This window comes from Lissotriton vulgaris, chromosome 3_1, assembly GCF_964263255.1.
Source record: "Lissotriton vulgaris chromosome 3_1, aLisVul1.2, whole genome shotgun sequence".
Taxonomy (NCBI): Eukaryota; Metazoa; Chordata; class Amphibia; order Caudata; family Salamandridae; genus Lissotriton; species Lissotriton vulgaris.
In genome coordinates this window covers 923,182,785-923,202,076 of record NC_141689.1, presented here as the reverse complement: position 1 = coordinate 923,202,076, position 19,292 = coordinate 923,182,785, and the positions used below count along the sequence as shown (strand labels likewise).

At 47.2% G+C, this 19,292-nt stretch overlaps 1 protein-coding gene across 2 annotated transcripts in view; it reads right to left on the bottom strand.

Annotated features, from left to right (window-relative positions):
- Window positions 1-12,370: 12,370 nt before the first annotated feature.
- The window catches only part of LOC147727219 (cytochrome P450 1A1-like), a 230,718-nt gene continuing 223,796 nt past the window's right edge, over window positions 12,371-19,292 (bottom strand). For both annotated transcript variants that reach the window (XM_086961268.1, XM_086961269.1), the window contains one exon: window positions 12,371-13,392. In XM_086961268.1, coding sequence (XP_086817394.1) covers window positions 13,110-13,392 — 283 coding nt within the window. In that variant the 3' untranslated portion in view covers window positions 12,371-13,109. The remainder of the gene's footprint in view (window positions 13,393-19,292) is intronic.

The following is a 19,292-nucleotide window of genomic DNA, read 5'->3' as shown; positions in this document are numbered from 1 at the left end:
GGTGAAGTTGGACCCCAGGGGCGTAGTCCTGAGGGGGCCCGAGCTGCAGGGTACCCCCTCAGCACAGTACAAATACCTGATAGCTCCGGATTAAATCCAGAGGGGGACCCCTCTGTGTACCTTGCAGGGGGGCCCACTCAACTTTTATTACGCCACTGCTGGACCCCAAGATTTTGTAGTGAATTAGCCTTTCAGCTTGTGTGCTAGCTTGAACCGCATCTCCCTAGTCACGGTTGGATCACGGAGAAATATTCCTTACTCACTACAGATCTTGCTGATTAATTACAGTACGCCCATGACTAGGGCGGTTCTCATGTATGCATCATAATGTCTGAATATTGCAATATGTGGTGGATATCTCCATCAGTTACAATACCATTGTAGTTCATTCCCCATCTTAATTTGCAAGTGATTCAGTCGCTATGGTGGAGACAGTGAGGTCAGGGGGCATCTTCTCATCTGAGATTATTGCCCTATGCAAACTCTCAAGGGGCAGAGGGTATATACCAGTGCAGTCCAGAATAGGAATCTGTCTCCCAGTCTCATTTGTTCCATTGCGGCATAGACATATCCCTGATAAAAAGAGTCAACAGTTTTTTCTACATCAATGCGTAACACTCATGCCTGTGTAGAGCAATCTCACATTCTACCTATTATCTGGAGTAGATGCCGTATGTTAACTGGCTGCTCCGAGCTCGCATGAACCCACCTTGATCCGTGTGTATTAGTTGTTGTATTGATGGGTGGAATCTGTTTGGCTTATACTTCTCTCTGTACCGTGTGGTTGGTGTTGGGCATCAAAAGGGGCCTCTACAATGCCAGGTTTGCAACATCCCTGCTGAACTGGGCAGTGAAACTAATACAGCATCCCTTCCAACATTGAGGGGAGGCTTAGTTCACTTCTCATTGTGTTAGGCCTAGATATGAAACATAACATTCAAAAGGAAGGCCGTCTGAACTGGTTGTTTTTCCACTGCCAGCCCATTCTTTCCCCCGTTGTAATGCATTCTCTACATATGATTACTAGGCCCAGGCCAAATTTAAATTACACCAGCATAATATACATAATTTAGGCATTTCACACTATCCTTTCGCGAAATTCCCCAAATTATGCTATTATGTCGCATTGCGTATTTTTACACCATTTGTGGTGAAAACTTTCACCAAACCCACGTGTACAACACCAGGCATACGGCTGTTATTCGTGGTGGTTTTGCATTTTTGAAGTGTGCTTAGTGCGAAATGTGTTCTTGCTTTAAAAAATTAACAAGGACTCATTTTGCACTAAAGTAGAGCACAAAATTAATGGATTTGTATTTCATGTAATCCCCCTAATTTTGACAAAATTTTGCTTAATAGCTCAAAATCTAATTTTGCGTTTTTCACCCATCACTGAGTGGTCCACCTTGATGGCTTCCCATTCAGCTAGTAATAAGTAGTAGGGGCACCTCTTTGTCTTAAATCATGTATTGTATTGATTCTCTCTCATCTAAACTTCCCTCAATGTGACATATCTACTTTACTTTGACCATGGAAGCGTACAGTGGTACCCCAGTAAAGATCGATAGTCAAGATCCCCTTGATTTAGGCTAAGAAGTGTGTGTTGTACAGCTGTCCCTTCTAGCTTTTTTGGTAGAGCCCGTACCCCTACGGTTTGAGGTGCTTATGCTGAAGGAAGGCACCCTGTACTGCTCTCATCTTCACGTATGAGAGGACCTTGTACCTCTTCAGATCTCTAACATTCCTGGAACGATACTTCAAGTAACTCACATTAACAGCAAAGTGAACTCAGGCCACAAGTAATTTTGAGTGATTTCTGGTGAATTAATGGCAGCCGACAGCTCCGTCTGTAAATACATGCATACTTATTTTTCTTTACTTGATTACATTTAGGTGATTTCTTGCGGTTTGAGAGAGCTGTGCTGGGGAAGGGGTCCAGAATCACAGCATCCTACCACAAAAAAGTTTTCACATGCTGAAGAAGGTCTGGTTACCTTCTAACCCAGAATGTAGTACAATAGATTTTCTCAAGAATGCTTATACCCATATGGCAACCTCTGTTCATCCTATTCAGAGCATATCATGGTCATTCAGACAGTGACGTGTATATTGGCTGAGAGGTGTGCTAGTTTTAAGTCTCATTATATGACATAATTTTGGTAAAAATATCACGTTTTAGTTTTGCCACATATTGAACATACCTGCCTCCGTGGAGAAGATGAACACAATTTTAAGATATATATAGTGATTTAAAATTCCACTGAGTTAACCCGTTCTAAACAACTCGTCCGGAAAGGGGCGACCACTCGGTCCCCCCGAACGTATGGTTGGGTGCCACGATCCCCCCGGGAAACCATTTTGGGCGGGAGGCGTGGCTCGGCTGGTATGCCCGAAGTGGCGTAGCCGGGGCGCGCCCTTTCCCGCCCAAGAGGGGTTGTCCTAGACACCCGCACGGAAGACCACGCCCAGTAGGCGTACCGGAGGAGGGTTCCCGCCCTCCCGCAGATGGATAAATAGAGCGGGAATCCGAAGAAGCGTCCTCTTGTTCCTGTGCTCTGAAGGCTGCACCAACTCGTTGCTCGTGAGCCCTCGACGGAACAAGCAGCAATTTTGAGAACTTGTAATCTTGTTGTTTCTCTTTCAGTTATTTGGAGTACGGAGGATCCAGGACCTCGTTGATCAACTAGAGCAGAGTACTCGAAACCGTGGCCGGCAAGAAAGCAGGAAAGGGCTCCGAGATGGAGAAGGTATTGCGCCATTTGTCGAACCGAATGGCGAGCATGGACCGGAAGCTCGGAAAAGTTGACTCGATCGGTCGAGGTTTGGCCGAGGTTAAGAAACAGTTAGCGGCCCAGAACAACGCAGGCCGTCCTAAAAAGGTAATACGCCCAGCCTTGCCGGGAGTCGTTCCTGAGGGTAGGGGGAAGCGTGTTAAGAGGAGGGCGGTTTCTGGGGAGGTTCCGCTTCCTGAGGTACCCCCAGTAGCCCCCATCACACCGGCGGACAGCCCGGTACCAAACCCAGATATAGGTTTACCGATCCCGGTTGTAATTACCCCTGTCAACGATGAGGAGATGCCCCCCAAATTGGCCATCCAGTTAGTGAGGGTGTTGCCATGGCTCAAGAAGAAGGCGGGGGGGCAGTGGCCGCGGGGGACCCGGCTGAGGAGGCTAGACTAATAATCGAGCAATCGCGGCAGTCGAGAGAGGCCGCGACGGCGAATGTTCCTCTTGTTCCCCCACAGGTGACGCCGGGAGGACCTGCGGTTAGCCGGGAAAAGGCGGCAGACACAACGGCCGAACCTGGTAAGCACACATTGCCAATGGCAGGGGAGGGTTCATTACCTTCAAGGCGCGAAAGGATGGCACAGCACATCCCTATGGCCACAAATGAACTGATATGGGGGGAGAAATATGTGAATATGTTTTCATTATTGACTGACCATCGCAATATGGAATATGCAAAATCCCAGAAAGATTTATGGTACCCCAGTGTATGGCGCGCCAAGATGGCGGAATTCAGGGTTGATGAGACTGTAACAAATTGGGTTAAGGCCTTTTCCGTATTTATGGCAGTCATGGGGGAACGGAAGCCTGAAATCATGACCGAGTTGACCTGTTATCAGAACAGGGTTATGGATTTTTATACCATGTATGAGGGGGATGAATGGAAAGGTTACGATATGAAATTCCGAAAAGCGAAAGAGTTTGATGCTACTTTGACTTGGGATTGCCTCGACTCGGTGTCATGGCACAAGCAGCTCTTGCCTGGGGCGGCAGGTAAGTCCTCGCCGGGCGGGAGCGGGTCGGGGGTAGTTCGCCAAAAGCCCGCGGTGCCCTTTCGAGCGGGCGCCGGTGGGGACTATCAGTCCAAGACCGGCGTGAATGGCGGCAAGCCGGGGGTTTGTTGGGGCTTCAATAGAGGCAACTGTAACAGGCCCCAGGGAACATGTAGGTTCAGGCATGCGTGTGCGGGCTGTGGGAACTCCTCACACCCGGAGAGTAGCTGTAGATCTAAAAACAGCGGAACAGGAGGAAAAGGGGGGTCGAAGCAAGAGTGAGGTGATACTTTGTAACCGATTGCCTACACCTGTCGATATCATGGCTCTGACTCCTTGGTTGAGCAAATACCCTGATCATGTATCCGCCGGGGTGTTGAGGAAGGGATTCCTATATGGCTTCAACATCCCGGGGGGGGATTTTCGGGGGGACTCTTTTTGTAAAAATCAGTTATCTGTCCAACACAACCCAAGCGTAGCGGCAAAGAAGATTGCAAAAGAAGTCAGCTTGGGGCGGGTGGCGGGGCCTTTTCATCGCCCGCCGGTGGTGGATTTCGTGTGTTCCCCGTTAGGGGTGGTCCCGAAAAAAGACCCGGGGGAGTTTAGACTCATTCACAACTTGTCTGCCCCAAGGGGTTCTTCGGGGAACGAAGCCATTGACCCAGACGTTTGTTCAGTGCGGTAGGCATCGTTCGACGAGGCCGTGGCCATGTTAAATCACCTGGGCCCCGGAGCGCTGATGGCGAAATCGGACATCGAATCGGCATTCCGGTTGCTCCCGGTAAACCCACAGGATCAACGCTTGCTAGGTTTTGCATTTCAGGGAAGTTATTACATGGATAAATGCATGCCGATGGGTTGCTCCATTTCTTGTGCTTATTTTGAAATGTTCAGCTGTTTTTTAGAGTGGGTATTCACTGAGGCCACGGGCCATAAGCATGTGATGCACTATCTAGATGACTTCTTGTTTTTGGGTGCAGCCGGTGATACGAAATGTGCGCAGGCGCTACAGGACTTCTGCATCCTCATGCGGGAGTTCGGAGTCCCATTGGCACCAGGTAAGACGGTTGGACCATCTACTTCACTGGAGTTTCTGGGAATTGAGCTCGATTCGGTGGAAGGATGTTTCCGTTTACCGATGGAAAAGGTGGCCAAATTTAGGGCTTCCCTGATACAATGCCTGGCCAAGGAGAAAGTGACCCTGCACCAGTTACAGCAAACAGTGGGTCAGCTTAACTTTGCCTTGAGGGTGATACCAATGGCCCGCCCCTTCTCACGCTCTATTGCACAAGCTATGGTTGGTCTCAAGGAGGGACACCACCGTACGAGACTGTCGGCAGAGGTTCCCCAGGATATGCGCATTTGGTTGGCATTTCTGGCGGACTTCAACGGTCGAGTTGTGTGGAACAAGCCGCCAGCATCTTCGGATGAACTAGGTTTGTGGACTGACTCAGCTGGGAGCGTGGGATTTGGCGCCATTTTTGGTAACCGATGGTCGGCGCAAGTATGGCCGACGTGGTGGCACTCCAGCGGTCTGACAGGCAACATCGGGTTCTTGGAGCTATTCCCCATTTGGGTTGCTCTGATGGCATGGCCAGACGACTTCAGGGACCGCTCGGGGGTGTTTTGGTCTGATAATATGACTGTGGTTGAGTGCATTAACCAGCAGGCAGCCCGCTGCAAGTGGATCTTGAGGTTATTAAAAGAAATCGTATTACGATGCATGAAATTGAATGTACAGTTCAGGGCTAAACATGTGCCAGGTGTACTGAATTATGCAGCTGATGCACTCTCTCGTTCACACATGCAGGCTTTCAGGGGCTATTTACCCACAGCTGACCTAGTGGCGGCACCGTTCCCCAAAGCACTATGGCTAATCGGTGCCCCGGATTACAAGACCTCGTGGCAGCCAGCTTAGCGCCCAGAACAAGGAAGGCTTACGAAGGAGCGTTTCGTTCCTACTGCACATTTTGGGTCCATTAGGGAGACAGAGCAGGGGTCAGGAGGACTCCTTCCTGGGGTTCCTGGTTGCGCTGCACAGAGGAGGCCGATCAGTGGCAACGGCCAATAGACAAAGGGCGGCCATTTCGTTCATGGCGCAGGTGCATGGCATAAGAGACCCGACGGATTCCTTTTTGGTCAGAAAGGCACTCCACGGCTGGCAACGCCTCGAGGGTCGCAAGCAGGATACGAGGCACCCGATTGGCTTAGATAGATTGTCTCTACTCTTAGCGAAGCTAGATGAGACGTGCTCCTCTCTTTACGAAGCAGTTCTGCTCCGGGCAGCCTTCACCTTGGCATTCCACGGGGCTATGCGGGTGAACGAACTGGCCACAAGGAACAAGAAGGATATAGAGGGAGGCCTGGGCAGGGACCACATCCAAATAAGGGGTGATTCGATGGTAATCTCGATAGCCAGGTCCAAGACTGACCAGGGAGCCATGGGCGATAGTGTTATCGTGCAGCGCGTACAAGGGTCCCCCACTTGTCCGATAAAATGCGTAGAGGAATACTTGGCATTGAGGACGGCTACGTGGGGGGGGAGCTTGCTGAGGCACAAGGATGGCACCCCACTGACGAGGTTTCAGTTTCAGAGGGTGTTAGCACTGTCAATCGCTGCCGCGGGCATGGACCCGTGCGATTTTGGGACCCACTCATTTAGGATAGGGGCTGCTACTCAGGCTACAGCCCGGGGTCAGAGTGCAGCGGAAGTAAAGCAGCTGGGCCGTTGGTCCTCGAATTGCTTCAAAAGGTATGTGCAATTGCACATGTTGTAAAGATCAATTGACATGCAATCACGCTTCTTGTCTTTTGTTTGAATTACAGTTTCGCGAGCCTGTCACGCGGGGCGGAATTGGAAGTCGACCCAGCACCAGGAGACCAGCGGTCGAGGATCACCGACTGGAGAAAGAGTGGTATGGGTCATGGGCCACTCATATGTGAGGCGCGCCGGGGACGTATTCGAGGCAGGTGACGCGACTCACGCATCTGGGGAATACGGGTACAGAGTGACCTTCCATGGGAAGGGCGGGCTCTGTTTTGACCAATTTCAATCGTTCTTTGAGGGTCTTTTAGGGCGGCAAAGGTCACCGCCATCTGTAGTCATAGTACACCTGGGAGGCAACGACTTAGTGAAGCTGGGAAGACGAGTGTTATTGGAACACATCCTGTCTGCAGTTAGCTGGTTGGCTAAGAAACTCCCGGGGTGCACGATTGCCTGGTCCCACATGATCCCCAGGAAGAGTTGGCGGGGGGCATTTCAGTGTCAGCGTTGAACCACTCTGTGAAAAGGGTTAACAATAGAATAGGGAAATTGTTTCGCTCAGCGCAGTTGCATAGCATACCTCACGGGTGTATTCGGGGTGATCACATGTATCTGAATGATGGGGTTCACCTGTCCAGGGAGGGAAATGATTTACTCATAGGAGACTTCATAGCATGGCTGAGGGGTTTGAGGAAGCATGACCTTTAGGAGGATTGGGGGGGCCGGATAGTCGGTCAACTATCCGGCCTGTGGCGGTAAGGACATGATCGGTGATCAGTAATTTCAAGGTCCCTAGAGGGGGGCGCCACCCAGAATGGATGGGAGCGCCCGGGGGGAGGCGGCCATTGGCCCCTTCCACGGGGAGGCGGCACCCACTAAGGATGGGTCGCCTAGGGGGAGACGGCCATAGGCCCCTCCCAGGGGGGAGGCGGCTAGATGCCCCTCCGACGAATTTCCCGGGGGCCGGATATCCGCGACGGCAGATAGAGAGTGTGGGATGGGGGGAGTCCACGTTGTCCTTCCTACAGATACCTCACACGGGAACTCGGGCGACCTTTAAGATGGCGTCGAGTGAAAAGGGGGCCCCCACGACAAGGGAAGTTACAGGTGGCAATGAGGGTAAATTCCTCTGCGCATGCGCCACTCACACCATGAGGGCGGGATTTTGGTAGTAGGGACCTGACACCGGTTAAGACCTTGCCGTTGGCCCTTAATGCTAGGATGTACAATTTTAATTTAGAATGTATGCATTGTCAGGATGCTAGACTCGGCTAGGAAACCTTTGTATTAGAGATCTGTTAAGGTTAGCCAAAGAACATGTCTTCATCGAAATGTAATAAATGTAAAATTGTACATAATTTATGAAACTTTTATTTAATGTTTTAAATTTTGTTTCATATTTCAATAAATACGGCCTGGGGGGTAACTCCCCCCCGCCTTCCAAAAGTTCAAACCTGTGTCTGTCGACTCCCATTGGGAATTGGTGTTGGGAGGGGGTGGCGGGCATCCCGGCCATATGGAAAGGGGCGACCACTCGGTCCCCCGAACGTATGGTTGGGTGCCACGATCCCCCCGGGAAACCATTTTGGGCGGGAGGCGTGGCTCGGCTGGTATGCCCTAAGTGGCGTAGCCGGGGCGCGCCCTTTCCCGCCCAAGAGGGGTTGTCCTAGATACCTGCACGGAAGACCACGCCCAGTAGGCGTACCGGAGGAGGGTTCCCGCCCTCCCGCAGATGGATAAATGGAGCGGGAATCCGAAGAAGCGTCCTCTTGTTCCTATGCTCTGAAGGCTGCACCAACTCGTTGCTCGTGAGCCCTCGACGGAACAAGCGGCAATTTTGACCCACCCACCAGCCCCTTATGGCAATGTTTGTTTAAATAAAGTTTGATGAAGATAGAAATGTATAGGCCTTTTTTCCTTTGTAGAAAAGAAAGGGAATGTATCATATGATGATGTGGCTTCTGTTTTAGGATAATGTTTCCCTTTGCAGGAAAATGAAGTTGATGACTCATCAGGCTATGTTAGAAATGTTTCTTCTCTTAGTAGGTAAAACAACTGTCGTATTTATTTTTTGGTCGGGCAGTAAGGTCATGATCGGTGAGCAGTAATTTCAAGGTCCCTATAGGGGGGCGCCACCCAGAATGGATGGGAGCGCCCGGGTGGAGGCGGCCATTGGCCCCTTCCACGGGGAGGCGGCACCCACTAAGGATGGGTCGCCTAGGGGGAGACGGCCATAGGCCCCTCCCAGGGGGGAGGCGGCTAGATGCCCCTCCGACGAATTTCCCAGGGGCCGGATATCCGCGCCGGCGGATAGAGAGTGTGGGATGGGGGGGAGTCCATGCTGTCCTTCCTACAGATACCTCACACGGGAACTCGGACGACCTTTAAGATGGCGTCGAGTGAAAAGGGGGCCCCCACGACAAGGGAAGTTACAGGTGGCAATGAGGGTAAAGTCCTCTGCGCATGCGCCACTCACACCGTGAGGGCGGGATTTTGGTAGTAGGGATCTGACACCGGTTAAGACCTTGCCGTTGGCCCTTAATGCTAGGATGTACAATTTTAATTTAGAATGTATGCATTGTCAGGATGCTAGACTCGGCTAGGAAACCTTTGTATTAGAGATCTGTTAAGGTTAGCCAAAGAACATGTCTTCATCGAAATGTAATAAATGTAAAATTTTACATAATTTATGAAACTTTTATTTAATGTTTTAAATTTTGTTTCCTATTTTAATAAATACGGCGGGGGGGTAACTCCCCCCCGCCTTCCAAAAGTTCAAACCTGTGTCTGTCGACTCCCATTGGGAATTGGTGTTGGGAGGGGGTGGCGGGCATCCCGGCCATATGCAAGGATGTATCCAGCCATACTGACAGATGGAATAAGTCTCATTATCGCTTGTCTGGCCAATCAACCTAATCACAAACAGTGAGAACATCAACCAAAAGCAGAAGAGTTGTTTTAATTGGGTTAACCTAGTGGGGATTTAAATTACTTATTGTGCTCACATTTTGGTTTTTATGGAATATGTTGTCTTTCCTGTGCTAGGTAATTATGCGTTTGTTTATGCATTCAATGTATTTGTGGATTTATGTTGAAAATACACTGTATGTGAACAATTGGCTTTCTGCACCTTTTGTAGCCAACGTATTACAGCCCCAAAGAAGTCCACTTAAGCAGACGAAACACGTTGGCGGCCTCTGCTGTATCGTTTGCATTTCTGTCTTTAAACAAAATATATTTGCAAGGGACTTTTTCTTCTTGAGAAAATTGAATGTGGTGCACCACTATTTGTATTAGCATTATGTTTTGACAACAGAGTCACACCTTGGAGCAGCAGGTGCTCACAGTGTGTGCACACAGTTAAGAAGTGTTCAATATTTGTACTTATTTCTGGTGAGGTGTGGTGAGCACTGGTCCGATGCTCAGTTTCTTATTTGTTGTATAAAATGTTGAACTGATGGCATGTATACTTTGAAAATAAATGACTGAAAAAGAAAACTTCAGCCACAACAGTGCTAAATAAATCACTAGTGACTTTACAAAATCAAATCGTACTTAAAAGCCTACAAATGAACTATGCCAATATCTCATTTCTAAAGCTATAGGAATAGCCAAGTAATTGTACTTGCATTAGTGTATTTTTAATGATACATGTGCCACAACCAAAGGACATCACAGTCTTGTTGTATCCTTTAGTTTGTTGAATCCCCGACAATTATTCTGTCTCCATTTTCTTATCATTATTCATTTTCTCAACTGATCTTCCTTTTTATCCTTTTCCAGAATGTTCACTTGAAATTTGCATTAGGCCAGACAGCCTCCAGCCAATCAATGGATGTTCATGCGCATTCTGTGTTGGAAGATCTGGATACAGGATGCAAGGGATTGGTTGCCAGACCATCTCGCTTGTGAAAGTGTTTTATAGTGCTGAAGAGAGCTAGGGTCCTTCTTTCAGACTACAGGTGAAGCTTCCCTGATTCTGATAAGTTATACACTATCCTTCCTGCACCATTAAAGATACTATGAATCCAGATACATTTTATATGCTTTTACCACGCATACATTTACAACGACATTTGTTGTAAATGCATGAATGGTAAAAGCATGTTTTTTTTAATGTTTGGATAAGGTAAGTATGGGTATAGGGGTATATGTTTTGGGGTACTGAGGTATATTTTGTGGGGTGTTTGGGTATTTTAAGGGTTCAGATATAGTTTTGGGTTATGGGGTACAGGGGTAGTTTTAGGGTTCAGGGAGAGGTATGGGTTTTGGGGTATAGGGGTATTTTTAGGGTTCAGGGGTAGGTTTGGGTTTTGTGGTACAGGGGTATTTTAAGGGTTCAGGGCTAGGTTTGGGTTTTGGGGTACATGGGTATTTTTAGGGTTCAAGGCTAGGTTTGGGTTTTGGGGTACAGGGGTATTTTAGGGTTCAGGGGTAGGTTTGGGTTTTGGGGTACAGGGTTGTCTTTTAGGGTTCAGGGCTAGGTTTGGGTTTTGGGGAGCAGGGTTTTTTTAGGGTTGAGGGATAGGTTTGGGTTTTGGGTACAGGGGTATTTTAAGGGTTCAGGGCTAGGTATGGGTTTTGGGTACAGGGGTATTTTAGGGTTCAGGGGTAGGTTTGGGGTTTGGGGTACAGTGGTGTTTTAAGGGTTCAGGGCTAGGTTTGTGTTTTGGGGTACAGGGGGTATTTTTAGGGTTCAGGGGTAGGTTTGGGTTTTGAGGTACAGGTGTATTTATAGGGCTCAGGGCTAGGTTTGGGTTTTGGGGTACAGGAGTATTTTTAGGGTTTAGGGATAGGTTTGGGTTTTGGGGTACAGGGTACACTTATAGGGTTAAGATGGGTTAGTGTTTAAGGGTGTTGGGGTATTTTAAGGAGTAAGGGTGGGTTATGATTATGGGGTGCAGGGGTATTTAAAGGGAGCAGGGTGGGATTAGCACACAATATGAGACATGGCATGAAGGGCAGAATGTACCAAACGCCCCCAGCATTTGTCACGCCCCCAGCACACGCCCACAGCACAACGCAGACACGCCCACAAGGGACTACTTTGCTGGCACTGTTCTTTTACCTTTTAAATGTATATGGTGGGCGTCTGCATAGCCTATGTCCTTCTGCTGCAACTGCCCTTTCCAACCCTGTATTGGGTGTTGTGATTGGTGCTCTGGTTCCTGAGATTACCCGATTCAAAGTTTTGGGCTCTCTCTTATTATATTAATATGGATGATGATGGGAAATGAATGTTCTACCCTGCATTCACCTTACAAATCTAACATTCCTCCAATCCCTACTGTCAATTTTAAATTCACAAAATGGTAACTTTGAAGCCTGAAGGCATAGTTGGATTACAAAATGATTTCTGAAACAGGTCCACAGTTAAAGAGCATTCTGCCTTAGCCCCTTGCATGCTGCCGTGATTCTGCGCCTGTGCGGCAAAATCGCGAGTGGGCGGGTTTATGATGGCCCCCAGCCGTCATCAGCACACGAGCGCTGTAGTGCATGACGGATGTGGGCCATCATCAGCATGCAAGGGGTTAATGGCTTTTTAACGGATATAGCCATGAAATAATTATAGACACTAAAAGACAAGTCCTCTAAATTGCAATTAAAAAAAAGCTAGCAAAGTTGATTTCTTTCATTCTTCACCTTTGGCTTTTCATAGATCTGCCTTTGAGCTTCATACTAATAGTGGTCTTGTGATTAACAATAGCATGACCACCTAAAACAATAGCCAAAGTATCAAATATCCATGCCAGACATGTATGCTAATGCACTTATGCTAAGCTAAACAATCAGTACAGCCTTAAAAACCAAACAACAAAAGACAGTTCTGTGAGTGAACACATTGAGAATTTATTAATCAGATATTTGTAAAGAAAGGTTGATCCAATCAAGCAACACAGACCGACGTATGGGTTAGTCACCTAGGCTTCTTTTGGTGGCAAATATGTGATGATTGGCAGTATCTTAGATCAACACCTGTCATTTTAGTTCTGAACTGAACACAAATCAATTCCAGCCATTTTGTTAGAACATCCAGTGAAAGCCTTTGGCAATGCAGTATGAGATCTCATGCAGAAGTCTATATTGGCTTTTTTATGTTTGTTATGTCACTGGAATCTGTACCAAACTGTGGCTTCTTCTATCAACAACAAACGAGCAGTCACATTTACAAATACCTAAATAACTAAGTTATAGCACTCATCAATTGCATGTAGAAGGGACCCCACCACAATTCAACAGCATGAAGGCACTTCATTTTTGAACGATATCATAGCCGGTGTTCATAAACCTTACTTAACTTTAAATCCTTTCGGTAACAATAGGACAGGATAACCATAACAAATGTCAACAAAGTAAAAATATAGCATCGTACGCTCATATATGTTTAAGGAACCTGCTGGATAAGAATTTTTGCAGTGATTTCCATCAAGTCAAAACAAGAACATTGCCCACTCTATTGATGCTAAAATATTATGGAAGTTGCATTAATATACATTGAGTGAACTTTCAAGCAAGGCAAAACATTTCTCTTTTGAAATCAAGTTAACAGAATACAAGGGAAAATAATTATCTGCGCAGTACAGTTTTAATTTGATATGTCTTCGGTTTCATTGACAAGCCATTCACTGGTGTGAAGTCCAACTTTTCTTGTGGATGAGGTTCTAACTTCAGCCGTTGAAGAACAGTGGTGAGCATGAGGAATATTTCATTGCGAGCGACATCCTCTCCTACGCACATCCGCACTCCCATTCCAAACAATAGAACACTTTCCTGAAGGCTCCGATTGAGTTGCCCATCTTTATCGAGGAAGCGTTCTGGCAGAAAGGAGTCCGGATTCTTCCATAGCGACCTGGAGAACAATGATAAAAAATAGCAGCAATATGGGCTCCAAAAACGTTTACTATGTTCCATAAATTGCACTACCCATATAGAGTTACATATACTTTGCTAAAGATGTGTATTCATCTATAATTGAATGAACGAATATGTGCTGAAAAGATTTCTGCTGTTAGTACAAAGGTAACGGGTTCTTAGTTTATAAATGAGGCATGCATCTGGATGTATGACACAATCAAGCATGCTTTTACAAGGCTGGCAATACAACACACACATTGTTACCACACAGCCCATTACCATGCAAGTTATTACAAAGTCTTTCCTTAGGGAGCACAGGACTTTGGATTAGTATTTATTACTATTCCAACTCCAGTCTGTGCAACAGTAGAGAAGGTATTGGATTTAAAATTCAACAACACGTTCCCTAATGCAAGTCATTGTTAACGACATGCGTGGTATTGGAGGGCATGGTAACAACGCATTCATTGACTATATTGCCTGCATTGCAATGATACTGCATAGTAAAGGCTGTTTCCCCATGCACATTTTCGAAGCATTTACGTGCTTTGTGCATCCTCTTTGCAGCCTCTCATATGACGCATATTCAGTCCTCTATCATGTAGGCTATATAGATAATCAGGCTTGGGGAACCAGCAGCTTGTCCCTTATGCTATATTGGTCTAGTCACATGAATGAGAAGCTTAACGAACAACAAACTGATACACTTCTCCTATACTTCAGAAACAGATGTCAATTTGATAATTAATTAACACAAAGATTAAATGTTTTATTTGTGACAAGAGGTGTCTGTGACATCAACGAGAATGAACCACATAACCTACAGTTCTAGTACAGCATTCATTTTATTGAAGCTTATATGGCATTGTATTTTGGAGTATTAATGGTTGATGTTCAAGTGATCACCAACAATCTGTTTGGTTGAATGGAATATTTATTCGAAAATTAAAAGCAAACAAGAGTTTCACTAATACATAGCACGTGTTTTGCATTTAGCACCTGTAGGATAATGGATTATTATTATGTGGGGGTATTCACCTTCAGCTAGTAATAATATCGCAATCACTAATAGGTCCAGTCAAGTCTCCAAAAATGAATATTTGCTCAACTCTTGGTAGCTTGGCAAATGGGCAGTTAGGCTCAACAGGTTTGTGTACAGCATTTAATGGCACCAAAAAAGTAAATAAGTAAAAGACACAACAAAATAAAAATCCAACACCAATTTATAAAAATATAGAATATTTTTTCTTTAAAATGACACCAAAAAGACAAAATCCAATGTAGTAAACCGGACATATGAATTTTTAAAGGCTAAATTAAAGATTGCTCATTCTAGAGCCAAAAAGTTTAAAGTGTCACTCACGGCTATCTGGTCACGCTGCATCGGGAAAAAGTAAAGGTTTAATGCCAAAGGCAAAGGACCACAGGTTGGATAGGCTGAGTGCTAGGTCCAGGTCAAAAGTTTACCTTCTGGCTTAATCTTTTTCTTAGAGCGTTTCTCTCGGCAACAGGCTCATTAGTGGGTCCTTGGGCTTCTTTGATCCAAAGTTAGATTTGACGATGGCGGCCTACTGCAGCATGATGCCTCAGTGAGTTTCTGAAAGTCTTTGTCCTCAATGGCGAGGAGCTCCGGAGCTTTCAGGGGGACAAACCAGCGCAGTCAGGCCGATTTGTGAATCCACAATGGCATCTTGACTCTCGACACTGAGCCAGTCTCCTCCCTGAGCTTTTCTGCAAAACTTTGCAGATAGTTTCAAAACTTTGAAATCTTGAAGTTTCTTGATTCCTTTGGGGAAAATAGGTATCCACTAGCTCAGTCAGTTCAAGCGTTCAGAGATTCTGGATAACCTCTTGGGGACTAGGACTCAATTCCCCACAATGCACCTGCACAGACCAGAAAGAATCCAGTTGGGGTGAACCTTTCTTTGGGCTTGCAGATGGCTTATTCCAGCTCTGTTTTTCCTGCTGCTGATCAGGATTCCACTCCTTTTCCTTTAAGTCAGGCCTTTTTGTTTCTTTGTGGAGCCTTGCGTGGGCAGCAGGTGCAGCCCTTTCGAGTGAAAGCCTTCTGTGGTGTAGTACAGGGGCCGGCAGGGCCCGGCCCTGCCTGGCAGTGTTCTGAGGATCCTGCAGCTCTCCTATATTTATCCTCCATTCTGGGCTGGCAAAAGGGGGGTGGGGAGGGCACCCCAAACAATAGAGGTAAAGGTACCTCCTTCTGCTATGACCACTTCCTATAAAGTGTGGCATATCTTTGACCCAGAATGCATTGTTATCCAAAAATCAAAATAGAGCAAATCTCCCCTTGGTGTGTGTGTGCATCTGTGTAACCCAACCAAAAGGTGTGGCTATCAATTCACTACACTCCCCTTCCAGCCCCTCTCTTAATCAAATGGAGGGCTCCCTAACAGCTGGGGAATTTTTAAAGTGGGGGCTCTCTTCCACTCCCTGGCTTCGCCTGATTGCACACTCTCCCCCCACCACATGGCTGTATTGTTTTTGAGAGACAAAGGAGTACGGTATAAATGGGGTCATTCATTCTGCTTGGTCTTTGCATGGCTGGGCGAGACCCGGGCAGTGCGCACACCCCAGGAGGCAGCAGAGATTCTGGGCCTAGAGCTCGATCAGGAGTCCTCGACTCAGCAGACACTCTCTCAGCTGCCTTCCTGAGAATCACGTCACAGACGGCACTCAAGAAATCATTTGCAACAACAGGTAAGCCAGCCAACAAAGACTGAAAACATCAAAGAATGTTCAGTCCTGCTACAACTACTCACGGAGCAACATCGATCCCTGTAAAGAGAGGCTGACTGACGGTGCTTTGTGTATCCATCGAGACCTGTAGAATGGGACAAGCCGGCTCCCCTCGGGACGTGCCACCCCTCAGCCAACATTAGCTGGTAGTGGCGGGGGCTGCGGACCTCCCCACTCTTCTTAAGAACACTGATGAGGACGACAAATGACATGGACCCTCACTACAAAACTGCATGTTTTGCACCTGTTGGTGCCACTGTTTTATTATTTGTTAATATTAGTACGTTAGCAAAATGTAATCATACTCAGCGCCTAGCCACACTGACACCTCCACTAATTTTTTAGGGTATGGGGCTCTAGGCCGCTGCGCACAGGACTCAGACAGCTAAGTCACTCTCCCAGGGACATGGTGCACATAGTTAGCTTGAATGTGAGGGGCCTAAACTCACCAATCAAAAGAATAGCACTTCTAATCCAGCTTAGAGCAGCTGAATGTGACATATGACTCATCTCCTGAAAAAGGATTGGAGCAGAATACGCTCTAGATGGTTCGATCGCCAATTCTGGTCTTCCAGCCAGGGGGAAAAAGAGGGGGTCGCAATCCTAGTGGCCATACATTTTCAAGGAAATCATTAGCATGCAATCTGAGATTGCAGGCCAATTGATAGCCCTATGTGTGTCCCTCTCCAACCACACATTTACAATAGCTTCGATCTATGTCCCTAATGATCTCCAGGAGTCATTTATACGCCAGGCAATTTGCACTGTACTTGCATTGCCTGACTCCAACCTAGTGATAGGGGGTGATTTTAACTTGGTACCAGATGCTTCTATAGATAGAACTCCTGTGCGACCAGGGAATACAGGGATGTTTACCCCACAGGGAACATGTTGGCTAGCAGAGGTGGGGTTGACAAATATATAGCGGTCTGTTCACCCGACTACACAGTCCTACTCCTTTTTTTCAGCTGCACACCAATCCAATGCTAGAATTGACTACCTCTTCATTTCCACCCCACTAAGTCCAAGAGTAACACAGGCCCCTATCGATGTGGCGTCCCTGTTGGATCATGCCCCCATTCTGCTCGTCCTACAGCCCCCGACAACACACGGGTTGTTAATCGTTTCGTCTAAATCCTGAATTGTTATTGTATGATGCAGCGATCAAGGAGGTGGAGAAAGCCATAGTAGACGACCTAAAAGTGAGGTAGTGTGGCTCACTGGTTAGAGGCGGCAGACCCGAGAGCAGAGGACGGCCCGGGACCAGGGTTCGATTCCCGGCGCGGCAGGTTTCTGGACCAGGGTCAGCGGACTCGATAAGTCTCCCGCCTCGGTGCCCACTCTGATCAGCGATCACACTCGGCAACTCTGGGCATTAGCTTGCCTCATCCTCACTAAAGGCCCCACCAGACCGCCGGGGATGCCTGGTCTCACCCTGGAGATACCCATTAAGGGACCATCTCTCAGGGAAGCCAGGAAGGGTTTCGCAGCGGTCGAAGCGCCTTGGGACCCTCCGGGTAAGTAGTGCGCTATATAAATGCTTATACATTTACATTTACAAAATTAACGATACTCCACACACAACAATAGCAATGCTCTGGGAGACTCTAAAGGCAGTAATTAGGGGCACGTATATAGCGATAGCAGCTAGACTCAACAAGGAATGTGCAATAAAACGTGCCAGCCTAGAAGGAACAGTGAAAGAGTTGGAGGGGGCTCACCAATGCACAGGCTCACATAAAACTAGAAGTCAAATGACAGTAGTGCAAAAACAGCTTAGAGCACTTGACATGGATACTGCAAAGTATGCCTTGTTACGAACGCAACAGAACTATTTTGTGGGGGAAAAAGGCAGGGAAGTTGCTGGCATACAGATTGCGAACACTGGTGTACTCTAGGCACGTGCAGGACTTAATAGACTGAGACTAGAAACACATTACTTAGACGAGGAGTTTGGTTGTTTTTATGCACAATTAAATGGAGATGATGGAAAAATCTCCAGAAGAATGCATTCCTTACATTGCACTCGCCCCATAACAACATTGCAGGACCCCTCCACAACACCCTTGGAGAAATACATAACAGAGAGGGAGGTGTTGTATGCGATAGGGAGACTCCAGCTAGAAGAGCCAGAGCAGGATGGATTCACAGCTGCCTTTTATAAACAGTATGCATCACTGCTGTCCCCTGTGCTCGCCTGGCTGTACAATACATTAGTGAGTCTGGGGTGTCTACGGAATCAATGCGCACGGCGATAATAACAGTATTGCCGAAGACCGGGAAGGACCCTCATCACTGTGCGTCCTACCACCCCATATCACTTATAAATGTGGATGGCAAGATATTCACAGTGATATAGGCATGCAGACTGGGTAGATATATGCCGGAGCTGATCGAGCCTGAACAGTCCGGCTATATACCTGGCCGCACTTGCAGGGACAACACCAAGTGACTCTTCCATTTGCTGGATAAAACCGGGCCTTCCCAAAAACCGACTTCTTTTCTATCAATTGATGCTGAAAAGGCCTTTGATCGTATCCATTGGCCATTCTTGTGAGCAGTGAGGCAGTGAGGCAGTGGACCACTGCACCAGATTCTGATGGTGGATCTGGGCTGGATATGCGGAACCGAAAGCAATGGTCAAGATAAACAATGCACAGTCCCCATCTCCAGGGGGGCTCGCCAGGGTTGTCCGCTCTTGCCACTTTTATTCGTGCTCTATAAGGGGCTCCAACAACACCCACAAATGGAGGGAGTCGGGTGGGAGGCCAATCACATAAAATAGCCCTATAAGTAGATGACGTTTTGTTGACCATCACAAACCCACGTCAATCGCTGCCCCCGCTCCTTGAAGAATTCACAGTATTTGGTGCGGTCTCTTTCTTTAAGGTGAATACTGCCAAGTCCCAAGCACTTAATATCACTATCCCGCATGACAAGCAACTATGGTTGGCATCAGACTTTCTTTTCCTGTGGGCGCAACGGGGAATCCAGTATTTGGGAATTCACATACTCCCTTCCATAGAAGGCTCAGTGAAGCAAAACTACTCTGAACTATTAAAGACGTTGAGCTCCCTTATCCAGTTCTAGCATGGGGATCCAATCTCCTGGTTAAGATGCATAGCAGTGGTTAAAATGACA